Genomic DNA, 12,506 nt, shown 5'->3' with positions numbered 1-12,506 from the left:
CCGGATCCCACACCGACACCCGAAAGAAAACATGCTCCGATGTGTGGAGTTCATCCGAGCCATTAACGCGTTTGCAGACATTCAAAGCCTTTCCTTCATAAACACCAGAAAACCGCAAAATGAAACTGAAACCAAATAAAAGCGTTTTTATTGATCGAAAAAAACTGAAATTCGTTTGTGAAGGTGAAAAATCAACAAAGTTCCCAGTTGGAAGAAGGGCAGAGAGAAGGAGGAGGAGGGTGAGAGGTGAGGTGAGGAGGAGAGGAGGACGGGGATTCCCCTGCTTAACGCACACACACACACACACACAACACACACAACAATGTGAAGGTAGCCCCGCAAAGAAGCGCTGCTTTCATTACGCTGCGGGAAACATTGACAGGCAGCCACATAAACCAGATTAAAACACTAATATTATATATATTCAACATAAAACAGATGTTAGCCTACCACAAAAAATAAACCAACATTAACCCGTTATTAATGAATACCTTTTCTTCCTTTTCTGCTGCTGGTTCAGAAAAATAAAAAGCAAATTATTTTCCATTGAAAATAATAAAGAATAAAAGACCAACTGACAAGCAGAGCAAAAACGACTAAAACGAGGTGTTCGGTCGTGTTGGGTTTGTGCGGGACTCACCTATTGAGCGCGAGGAACAAGACGACATTGGAGGACCAGGTACCTCCCTAGCTCTTCTGCCGTCCCCTCTACCCAAATGAGAGCATGAGATTCAGAAAGTTGGAAGCAGCTGAGGAGGAGCCGCACATTCCCGCATCACACAGCACGCTACATCCAAACACTCTCCTCCTCCCCTCTCTTCCTCCTGCCCTCTCCTTCTCTCTCTGCCTCCTCGCGTTCGCTCCTCTTCCTCCTCTCATCGCTCTCCGTCGCCTCTGCGCTCCTGCCTGTTTTACGCTCTGGAGATAAAAAAAGCAGGAAAGAAGAGAAAGCCCCGCCTCTTCCTCCCTCTCCTCCTCTCTCTCCTCCCTCTCCTCCCCCTCCTTCTCCGCCCTCTGTTGCCATATGGTCATCACCCTTGTCCTATTCAATTTTTGTATCCCTTTGTTGCTGCTCCGTAAATCAATATCACTTAGAAAACCTTTTTCACACAGCAAGGTGGGTTAAAACCAGATGTCCAAATGAGACTAATTGAGCCATCCATTTAGGTAGCTAAATGGAAACAGTCTGCCTTCTTGTTGTAGATTTCAGTTTTAAAACAAAGAAGAAACAATATGAATGATAAAAAAATCCAAAAAGAATATAAAAATAAAAAATAAAATGTATATAAAAAGAATTAAAAAAACAATTACACGCAGATTTTTCAAGGGAGTGCGACGTTTTGGGGGTTTTGCAGCAAGTCACAAGAAAGGAAGAATCTCACTTCATTTAAATGTTTATTTATTCTTTTATTAGATTCAATCACTACACTGTAATATATATACATATATATATACATATATATATATATATATATATACCATGATAAATACTGTTACTCTTACTTACAATCTACTGTTACAGTTAAAGGATATTATTGAGTTTTATTCTGTATTTTACCGTATAAACAAACGTTTTTACCATCAAAAGAAACAACTGCAGGCTTACTTATAAATACAGTGATTGTAATTCTATTACTGTGATTACAGTTAAGTGATTAAATTCCATATTTTAGCATATAAATTAAAGATAAAGTTTTTATCATAAAAAAACATTTTTGCCACATGAAAAAGGTTTTTGTGTGAGAATATGACGGATTTACAGTCTGTAATGTAATAAAATGACTTTATTCTTTCTAAATTATTTGAAAGTGCTGTAGAGATAAAAAGGTTTTATTGTTACAGTAAAATCTACCAACATTTTTTACAGTGTGAACTGCCTTTATTTGGAACAGGCCTCTAATAGAGACACCAGGCTAGTAAAGGAGACCTGTCATCTGTCCGCTGAGGTTGTCAGAACTTTACCGTAATAAATAATATAAAACTTTATTCTGTATAAATTCATTTAAAATGCTGCTTCAATAAGAGTCACAGAAACTGTATTTAACCTATTTCAATAGAGAGTTCACGGTCTTTTACTTTGATAGTTTGACAGTTTTTCACCATAAAATCTGCAGACTTAATATTGTTCTGTTCTGACAGATTGACTGTTTATTGATCAATCAGCTGATTGGTTTGTGATGACGAGGCTGTTGATCAGAGACTGAAGCTCTGTCAATACAACTTATATATAAACCTTAAAAACACCTTCATTCAGTTTCTTTCTCAGAAATGAATCAAACGCTGAGTTATCGGCCTGTTGTGGACAACTTGAAGTTCTTCCAGTCCAGAAGGCCTCTCGGTCCCCCTGTGAGGCTTTGGCGACCCCTAGTGGAGGTCCCGACCCTCAGGTTGAGAACCACAGACTGTGTGACTGACCTTTGACCTTTTCCCTACACAAACACACAGCTCAGAGGATCCTGTGGTTCTGTCCAGGTTCTCCTGTTGCATTCTGGGAGGAAACACAAACTATATTGAATCATTATTGATTCATAATAACCAATAAATCACATTTACTGCGGAAATATTCTTCTTTTATTATTATTAAGATTAATGATTAATTATTGATGGTCAAGGTGCTCACACAACATTAAAGAAATAGAAATAATAAAAATAATAAGAACGTTAAAATATGTATTATATTATAATAACTAACAACAATATATAATAATATAAATATAAATAGAGTCTGAGCACATTAGAATAAATATATGTCTGCTACAGTCGATGAGTGTAATCAATAATCAATACAGTATTGTTGACAGAATAATAATAATAATAATGAATCAATATTCTACATACACACTGTATCAGCAGCTTCTGAAATCTGACATATTGTATAAAATGTTTTCTACTTCGAGGAGATTCACGTTTATGTTCATTAATAATAATTTAATATTAGTATAATAAATAATACAAATATATAATAATAACTCTACACTGCCCCCTGTGGTGGAGGATAGGAAGATATTTATTTACCTGTAATCATTAAAGATAAAAACATAATAATTATATAATCATTTATACTTGAAATGGAGTATTTCTACTCAAGTATCTTCCACATTAAGTTTTAATAATTAAAATATTCTGATCAAAGTAATCAATAATCAATGACACATTCAGTGGTTTTCAATATGCTTTTATTGTTATTCAAAGGTTCATTAATAAAGATATTAAAGCCACAAAGCAAAGACATAATTACACATTTCATCTTAAAAGATTTAATATCCAGGATGTGACTGTCAGCTCCTGATCGCTGTTTATTGATCCATTCATATTTCATACAGACTCATTCTGACACTGATTGAACTGATGGAGAAAGAAAATCCTTCATTTGTTCTGATTAGATTCATTTTAGGAGGTTTAATTTGTTAATGGACAAAAGTATGTGGACGCCAACCACTGCAATCACATTAGGTTCCTACGTATGGATGTCCACGCACTTTTGGCCAAGTTTACATGATTACTGCCAAAGTTTAATTTGAATTAAAATCTAAAACAACTGGAACCAGATGTTTTATGTTGCCTGTTTGCTCTTTGATTATTTGTTCTGATTGTTAAAAGTCTGTAAATGTTGTGTTTCATTATTTGTGTTCAATTAAAAAACTAAAGTAACTTAGTATGTGGACGCAGTTGCATATGACTGGAATATATGTGTGTCCATATACTTCTGGCCAAGTTTACATGATTACAGCCAAACTTTAAACTGCTGTTTGTGTGTTATTATTTCTGTTTCCAGTTTTGGGAGATTTTAATATCTTAATAAGTTCTTTATTCTCCTGTCTGACCACACTGCGACCTTTGACCCTTCAGGTTCCTCTCTAAACTAAACAAACGGAATTTGTGTAAACAAAATTAAAAAAGAAAACAATTAATCAAAGAAGTTGTTTGTGCCGTTAGTTGGCTCCGCCCACTGTGTGATTGGTGGAAGCGTGGCGTAAATGGAAAGGGGGTGGGGTCACATCTCTGTGGACCAATCATCTCAGGCGCTGATGACGATGTCAGCCTTTCCCCACACCTGAAACAGGATCAATAAAATAATAAAACTACCGGTTCTCATGTTCACACAATCAATAATGTACTCAACAGTTTTAGGATGTTGCATTAAGCCTTTTAACAAACAACTGCAGACGCTACGTGTTTACATTTCTATCCTATTTGTGGACGTTTTGCTCACATTTAGCAGGATTAGTAGCTGTTCTTTGAGCTGCTTACAGTTAGTTTATCAAATATATACTAATGTTCGTATATACTTATTACATATTAGCATAGAGGAAGTTACCTGGCGGAGGTAGCTGCTGTCCAGCACCGCAACGATCTGACGGGGTCCAACCAGCCGAGGGAAGAACGACTCCTTCCAGGAGATCGACGCCAGAGGATCAATGACCCTGAAACACAAAATAATGACTTTGATCAAATAATGAGAAAGCTTCTGAAGATAATAATATAATCCCTTCCTTTCCTGTCACATTGGGCTTCCACACATCAGACAGGTGTGTGTGTGTGTGTGTGTGTGTGTGTGTGTACCTGTAGTAGCGTGTCCTGTGGGTTATGAGTCCGGATCCCTCCATGGCCAGGTTAACGCCCTGCAGGGGGAAGTTGAAGGGGTTGGTGAAGGAAACGGTCACCGTCATCTCCTGCTGCACCTGAGGCCGGCCCCTCACCTACAGAACAACAACAACAACAACAACAACAACGAGTTGCAGTAAATGGCTGTGAACATTACGGTCCGTACAGATGCTTTTTATTGTGTGTGTGTGTGTTTTACCGTGAGGGTGAGGCTAGGGGTCTGCATTTTTATCACTTTGATGACGGACACTGATTGGTCGTCAGCCTTTCCAGTCACAATGAACTGCAGGGAGAGCTGAGAGCCCAGGTAAGGCATGTACTCCTGAGCGGGGATCTTAAACTTCACACGCTCGGCTGCAACACACACACCCACACACACACACACACACACACACAGATCCTTGTGTTACTATATTTGTGGGGACCCTAACCCTGCAAACGACCCGTTCACGCTGATGTTGCTCACTGTAATTGGCCGCCACGGTGACAGTGAAGTCCTGATCTCTGAAGCTTTTGGATATGACTCCGGTGTAGAAGATGACGGAGCCGGTCAGGTGAGCTTTGACCGTGGTGGAGTGTTCAGTCTGGTTCTGGAAATCCACTGCCAGGTTCACATCCTGACCCAGACTGACCTGGACAGGAAAAATACAAATACTTAAAGATTATCCCGAAGAGAATGAAAAGAAAACATTTGAATATTCACAGGTTGTTTAATTTTTGTAAAATTAGTAGATGACTTTTTAAGGATTTAAAAGTTGTAATTATGTCTTTTTTGCAGGTTATTTGTATAAATGTGTTAATACTGTTACAAATGTCATATTTTATAACCTCTTCACATGTTTTGTGTGTCAAAATCTAAATAAAGTGTATTTACTGGTGTTATGTATTTTAATTCTATTGAGCTACAGTGAGCGCCCTCTACTGGTTGGAACTGGTTATTGTGAGCGCTTTCATGGCTGGTTAGTTGTTGAGAGACAGATGTGTGGACAGATGTGTCACCAGTTCAGCCGTGATGGCGACAGTCAGCTGGGCGTCAGGTAGCTCAGAGTGATCCCTCTCACAGCCGTAGTCCTCCGCCCGAGCCATAGTCCTGTTGTCTTCTGCGCTACCTGGAGACAGAAACCAGTTCAGTACACATTCGGGTTACTGCTGTGTGTGTGTGTGTTTGTGTGTTACCTTCAGGGTACTTGTAGGTGTGCGTGATGTCCAGAGGTGCTGTGCTGCCTATAGCCTGGGTGTAAATAGCCTTTCCAACATAAGTCTTATCCACCCGATATGGAGTCAGAGTCCCATAGCGATCCCGCTTGTAGAAGACCATGTCACTGTTCACCTGCAGGGACGTTCAGAGTATTTATACTAGCTGTAAGAATTCTAGTTTACCCCACTGGCAGATTTTTTAACTTATCTTTGTACTTTACTATATTGAAGAATATTTGGATTGTTTCTAGAAGGTGTGTGTTATTGCTACTAAGATCTGAGTCCTTCCTCAACCTGTGTTTGTCTTTTTAAAAATCGTTGAACCAAACCTCAGCGAAGATAAATCTAGAGTCAAACGGGTGGCACAGCAGACCCTCCTTGATGGTGGTGACCGAGGCCGGACCACAGCGAAAATATCCTGAAAAACCAGACACACGTTAGTATCTGTCAACCCGGTCTGGGAATCACTGGATAATCCGTAACTAACTTTAAACAGATGTACGGTATGTTGTTGGTGTTCCTTTAATCTTTATTCCCCTTTTTATGAGAAAATATGAGAAATCAAAAAAGAGGACAGACGGGAAGCGGTGTAATATTTTGAAATAAAAGCACAACATCCACCTTTTTTTAATTTGACACCAAAAACACATCTGTTTTTAGTTGTTTAGTTTGAAATGACAAATTCCTGATTATCCAACGATACCCCGACCCCGCCTGTACCATACTGATCTGTCTGTCTGTCTGTCTGTCCGTCTGGCTGTCTCTCCTACCGTCACTGGTCTCCTGGGGCGTGGCGTCCACCGCCTGCCACCCCGAGAGGCCGGCCGGCAGGTCAGGGCGCACGGTGAACACCTCGTTCCAGCAGTGGTAGTTCCTGCAGAGCGAGACAAACAAACACTGGTTCTACAGTTTTTACTGATTAATAATATTGTTTTGTAATATTTGTAATTGTAATATATTTCAATATAGAGTTGTTTTACTCCACTACAGTTCATTTAGTAGTTAGTTAGTAATGTATGATGTGTTATTATAAGGTTTTATTTATCCTCCACACTATATTATTACTGTTACTTTTACTTTTATTTGAGATCTTCCATCACTTAAACTTAGACTTGAAGTCCAGGTGAAACATTTATCTATTTGCTGTCTTTTAGCAGGACACTGAAGTCAGCCACTCTGTATTAGGACATAATACTCAATGTTTTTACATTCATTTATAGCCTATTTAATAGTTATTTTAGCAGATAAAATGACTAAAAAAACACCTTAAAGACCAGTGTGTCATCACACAATGATGCGAGTTGAAAATGTTTCAAATGAAAAGGTTTTCAATACGCGGTGTAAAAACACCAACCAGATGGTGTCCCTGGTGTTGCTTATGTCCGGCGTGCCGTCCATCTTGAGGATGATATCAGTCTTCACGTTGCCCGTGTTGTCGTGAGCTGAATTGTAGTTGGTGATGACCCTCGACGGGATGCCGAGGCAGCGGAGGACTGCACGAAATGCTTCAGTTACTAACATCAAATATTTGAGTCTGTGTCATATCGTTCCCTCAGCTGTTTCACTTTCTGGCCCTTTGAAGAAACACACTTTAAATCCTATTACCTATTATCCTATTACCAATATATTACCTTCATGCAAAGCTTACTGAGTACCATTCATATTGAACCTTTTACTCCACTAAATTTATTTAGCAGCTGTGCTTGTTACTTTTCATAAGATTTGCATCTTCTTGTGGTCATTTTAATGTCACTTTACATCTCTGTAGTTGTTTTCTGTGTCTTTCTAGAAGCCCTGACCTGACACCCGCCTTCACCACGCTAACACTCTTACAGGTGTTGAAGACTCCAGCAAACACCCAGCACTGGCCAAAGCCAATGGGGACTCCGGTGTTGGCGTACTGCAGCAGGATTTTGACGCTCCCCGTCCAAGCTGTCGGCGCCGTGCCCATGGAGAAGTCTTCGCTCCAGTTCCCAACCAACACGCCGTTGTCGTCCTGAGAGTTAATCTTAGGGAAGAGGGAGGTCAAAGGTCAGTGACCCTCTGAGACTGAGATGTTAATTTCACAGCAGATTTTTAACGTCCGTATTCTCACCATAGCAGATCCCATCCTGACCAGTTGGACGATGTTGCCTCGGTTGTAGATCGGCATCCGAGACGCATCCAGGATGTAAATACAGGCGTCCAAGATCCCACGCTCAAACTGCAGGGACATTTACCGTTAGTAATGAGTCCATTCGTTATGATTCCTTGTGCTGCGTTTCAGTATTTGTGTATTTTTGTGTACCTGTCCATACATCCAGTTGCGCTTTGACATATCTGCAACTGTACCCTCAAAGATCACGCCGTAGTCGCTCATGACGTACTCCCTGCGTGCCGCTTCATCAGCAAGAAACACAGCGTCTTCTGCAAAGAGACGCAGACACAAGAAACAAGGAGGTCATTAAAAGTCTCTGAAACATTAACCTAGAAGCACATTGTTCACTCGATAAGATCACATCGAGAGTCAAGCTGAAGAGTTTTGTGATGCCCGTTACACAATGATGCGAGTTGAAAATGTTTCAAATGAAAAGGTTTTCAATACGCGGTGTAAAAACATCGAAACAAACAACAAATTTACCATTTTCGCAAGGTTTCTCCTTACTCAGCAACTCTCAAAAGGGAGTCTGGTGAAATCAGTTTAAATGAACAGCTGCTGCTTATACCGTAACTTAAATATTAATAATAATAAGGAATTAAATATACATGAGATTAGATAGCAGTGAAAGGTCAATAGAGGAGTTCGTACGTGGACACCAGGCGTTGAACAGCAGGTACAGGTCGGTGTTGGCGTCCCTGCTGGTTCGCTGAATGCCGCCGCCCGTAACAATGGCCACGTAGGTACGAAACTTCCCCACGATGGCGTCGGCGGTCGGTGTGACGCCCAGCAGCACCAATTCACCCTTAGTCTCCACGATCCGGCCAGACCACGGACCGCCACGACGGGAACCGAAAGTCACCGCCACCAGAGTGCCCTTACTGGGAGTGGGGTCTGAACCTGGAGGAGGAAGAGGAGGAAAATGAAACATGAAAATAAAAAGTTAATAATGTAATAATGTTAATTACAAATCTGAGCGAGTGAACATCTGTCAGACAGCAGCTGTGTGTGTTTGTGTGTGTGTTTATCTAATGACCATTAGATGGCCATGGGGAGTGTGTGAGCTAATTAGCCAGCTGAATGAATGTGACGCCGCCTAATAATGACAGTCGTCTAATTGTTTGGTAGACAAACATCTTTTCATCAGCTAATTGGTTAACGAGGGAGCTTTAACTGTTGGTCTCAGGTGGGGCCTAGCGGCGGCCACTGGGCGTGCTCCGTAACAGAAACCACACACCCCAGTTGTCCCAGTTTACTGGAAAAAAAATTAATTAAATGAGACCAGAGTGAGAAAAAAGAAGAGATTATTAATTACAGTAGCTTCCTTTCGACTGTAGGAAACGCTGCTGATTAATTATTAATAATCTTCTTATTGTTTTGGGCAACTGGATGACAATATCAATACACATTACAGTAACTGGGGCCTCTATAGCTTCTTCTTTCAGTTTCACTGAGCAAACCTAAAGAAGCTGCAGTGTTCTGCTAACTCCTCCCTCTGAGCTAATGAGCTAACAGAGCTAATGATTTAATGATCTAATGAGCAGCTGCTCTCAGAGTACGCTGCAGCTTTTACAGTCACTAGAAGCACATTCACGCTCTCTGTAAAGGTTTCTGTGAGCTACCTGTTTGTAGCTGAGCTAGCGGCTGTGTTGTCCACTCTGTGTCAGCACTGGACTCACAAGGTTCAGGCTGATTTACAACAGTAGACGGCGAGTTGAGACATTTTCAACCCACAAGACTTTCATACATTATATAGATAATGTGAATATTACCAGCAGCATTGATGTGTTTCATCATTCCTATAATTCAGTTTACAGTTAAATAAAACAGCTTCAGGTGGAGGACCTCTTTAATGACAATAAAACAAGATTTTTTGGTTTCCAAAACTTACAGATTCAAGTTTTTCTAAAGAAGAAAAGTAAATTAACTTTAATAATTATTAGATAATTTATTTTGTTTCCAAAAAAAAGGTAATGGAGACCTAACCCTAACCTTGAAGTTAAACTCTCCCGGCAGAAACTCTCAGAATCCCGACCAATAGGATGTGAGATCAGGATTCAAACTCACCAATCAGGAACTCGAGCTGGAAGTCGTCTCCTTGGGCCAGCGGGCGGTTGAAGGTGACTCGCACGACGAACTCCTGCCCACGGCGGACCACCAGGTTTTGGATGTCGTAGGTGGTGGTGTAGTGGTTTGGTTTGTTTAACTGCTGACACATGTCGACACGCTGCACCAACAGAGCCGCTGAGGAGAGAGCGCCACGTTTTTACGTTATTGATCTCTAATCTGAAAGTGTTTGGTAAATAAAGTAATAAATTAAACCAATCTTACTGCCCACAGGTGCATATGCTCTTGGCATGGCCTCTTCATCAAAAGGCTCAAATTCTGGGAAATCATCTTCATTGTTGTGAAGGTTGGTAGTCGGCACCTATAGATCATTAAAATACATTAAAACCTCTGTATGTGGGTATTTACTAGTGTTGTTAGCCTCTCTGAGCTGTTATATAATGTAGAAACAGATAAAAAGAGTTTGTGATAAAGGAGAAATCAGAGGAATGTTTTTGTTACCCACCGGCTCGCTGTAGCGCCCTTTGTAGATGTTTGATTCTTTGAACATGATGATGGATAAGTCAGAGGTTACACTGTGGTTGCTGGACAGAGAGAGAAGAAATATTTACACCTTCTAACATCCGGATCTAGAGGAATATTTGTGGTTCCCGATTTAAAATGCTGAATTTATCACCTAGAATCCTATTAAGTCTGAATGGTTGTTAAAGAAATGTAAAAAATACACACAAAGTTCCCTAAAACAATCAGGAAAACTCGTTTGTGATCAATATTAATTAACTATTAATATAATTAATAGGAAATAATCTGCTCAAAAGTTATTTTGGGTTCTTTGTTCAGTTTATCAGTTGTTCTCTACTGTTATTGTTATACATTAAATATAATATCACATATACATGAAATAAGTTTACTCAGTGACAAAAAAGGGGAAAATGTTGGGAACCAGTGACTTAATAGGTGGCAGAAATATATGCTGAATTATTTATTCATTTATTTATTATTTATTTATTTACCAGGGACAATGCACATTAATTGTATTTCAATTTTGTTTTTAGAAAACTCATTAAAGGGAAAATTAAATTAAATTATTGCGACTATTTAATTTTATTATTATTTAAGTTATATTAAATTACCTCAATAAAAGATTTTTTGTAAAAACATTAACATTTTAAAAACACTTATGAAGTCAATTGAGTTGAAATGGTAAATTTTATAATAATATTATTAATAATATTTGATTATAGAAATATTCAAGAATATTATAAAAATACAAACAACCAGATTAAATAATGTAACTCTGCTGAATATAAGATTATATGTTTTATAATATACACTATATATAATATAAAATAATACAAAGAGGAACAATAGAGTGCAACAACATTGTGACACACAACGGCATCTTTTTAATAAATTGCAAATAAGTTTTAAAAACTTATTCTAGTGAAATTATTTTAGGAATTATGTTTTTTAAATTAAAAGTTGAGAAAACTTCACTAAATGTTGAAGTTTGAAGTCAAACTTTTTTAAGCTTTTAAATAAACTTAAAATAAGTTTTGCAGATGTACGTATAATCTTCTGTTGAGAAATTATTTGGGTGCAATTAAAAATGTAGTTTTTTTTAAATATTACTTTTAACAATTGTTTTCCCCAAAAAACTTACAGACTTGAAGAAAAAAAAATGATCATTAATCATTATTAGTTTATTTAAAACGTAAGAGTTGCTTAAAATTCCCAAATTTAATCAAGACAGTTGCCTTCAAATCAAATGATGAGTTTTCTTTACCATTTAAAAACACTGAAGCACTGAACAGTTTTCTGTCTTTCAGACTATAAATAAACATATTAAATGAAATCACCTGAACGGCACTGTTTGAGCTGCGTTTAACTCATAAATACAATATGAGGTTAAAAAGGTTGTGAACCACCGACATACAATTTAATATTTAGTCTGTATGCATTTATATATTTTACATGTTTTATAAGAATTATTGGTAAATGTTATGAAATAATCTGCTTAGAATTCCTAATAGAACAAATAAATTGATTTATTAGTAAATTTCAGATTACAAATAAAATCAATATACAGACTTTAAGTATTAAGTGTGTTTGACTCACCGCTCAGATGATGGAGGAGGTTCGTCTGTCAAGACTTTGGAGATCCGATCAGCTTCGGTTTATATCCACACACTGCTTCCTCTTTTCACTCACAACAGGAAGTGTGTGTGACCTCGACCCGATCGGCTCGACCTGCTACTGATGACCGCTGTAAAAACCCTCTGATGATCCTCTGGAGACAGTCCATTAAATATATGTGACAGCAATTGATGTATAACATTAGCTGACTTAAGAGGTGACTATGTCACTTTTGTCTTTTAACCATCTTTAAAGAAGAAGAAGAAGAAGAAGATATACTTTATTGATCCCCTAGGGGGAAATTGTTTTTTTCACTCTTTTTTTTTATACACACACACACACACACAGGCTGAAATGCACACTT

At 38.5% G+C, this 12,506-nt stretch overlaps 2 protein-coding genes across 2 annotated transcripts in view; one reads left to right on the top strand and one right to left on the bottom strand.

The window, feature by feature from the left end:
• nrn1a (neuritin 1a) overlaps positions 1-12,506 on the top strand; it is a 27,626-nt gene that overhangs the window by 2,516 nt on the left and 12,604 nt on the right. The window lies entirely within an intron of this gene.
• Positions 3,966-12,506, bottom strand: part of LOC118343569 (coagulation factor XIII A chain-like) — a 10,131-nt gene continuing 1,590 nt past the window's right edge. Inside the window, exons 2-18 of the mRNA XM_035682463.1 lie at positions 10,512-10,546; positions 10,271-10,367; positions 10,007-10,183; positions 8,591-8,839; positions 8,090-8,208; positions 7,898-8,005; positions 7,636-7,810; positions 7,157-7,295; positions 6,573-6,676; positions 6,132-6,220; positions 5,782-5,935; positions 5,605-5,714; positions 5,072-5,237; positions 4,805-4,959; positions 4,564-4,700; positions 4,319-4,424; positions 3,966-4,054 (exon numbers count right to left, since the gene is read on the bottom strand). Coding sequence (XP_035538356.1) covers positions 4,019-4,054; positions 4,319-4,424; positions 4,564-4,700; positions 4,805-4,959; positions 5,072-5,237; positions 5,605-5,714; positions 5,782-5,935; positions 6,132-6,220; positions 6,573-6,676; positions 7,157-7,295; positions 7,636-7,810; positions 7,898-8,005; positions 8,090-8,208; positions 8,591-8,839; positions 10,007-10,183; positions 10,271-10,367; positions 10,512-10,546 — 2,156 coding nt within the window. The 3' untranslated portion in view covers positions 3,966-4,018. The remainder of the gene's footprint in view (positions 4,055-4,318; positions 4,425-4,563; positions 4,701-4,804; positions 4,960-5,071; positions 5,238-5,604; positions 5,715-5,781; positions 5,936-6,131; positions 6,221-6,572; positions 6,677-7,156; positions 7,296-7,635; positions 7,811-7,897; positions 8,006-8,089; positions 8,209-8,590; positions 8,840-10,006; positions 10,184-10,270; positions 10,368-10,511; positions 10,547-12,506) is intronic.

This window comes from Morone saxatilis, unplaced genomic scaffold (assembly GCF_004916995.1).
Source record: "Morone saxatilis isolate NCDOM2014 unplaced genomic scaffold, NCSU_SB_2.0 Contig0, whole genome shotgun sequence".
Lineage (NCBI taxonomy): Eukaryota > Metazoa > Chordata > Actinopteri > Moronidae > Morone > Morone saxatilis.
This window is presented reverse-complemented; position numbering and strand designations above follow the sequence as displayed.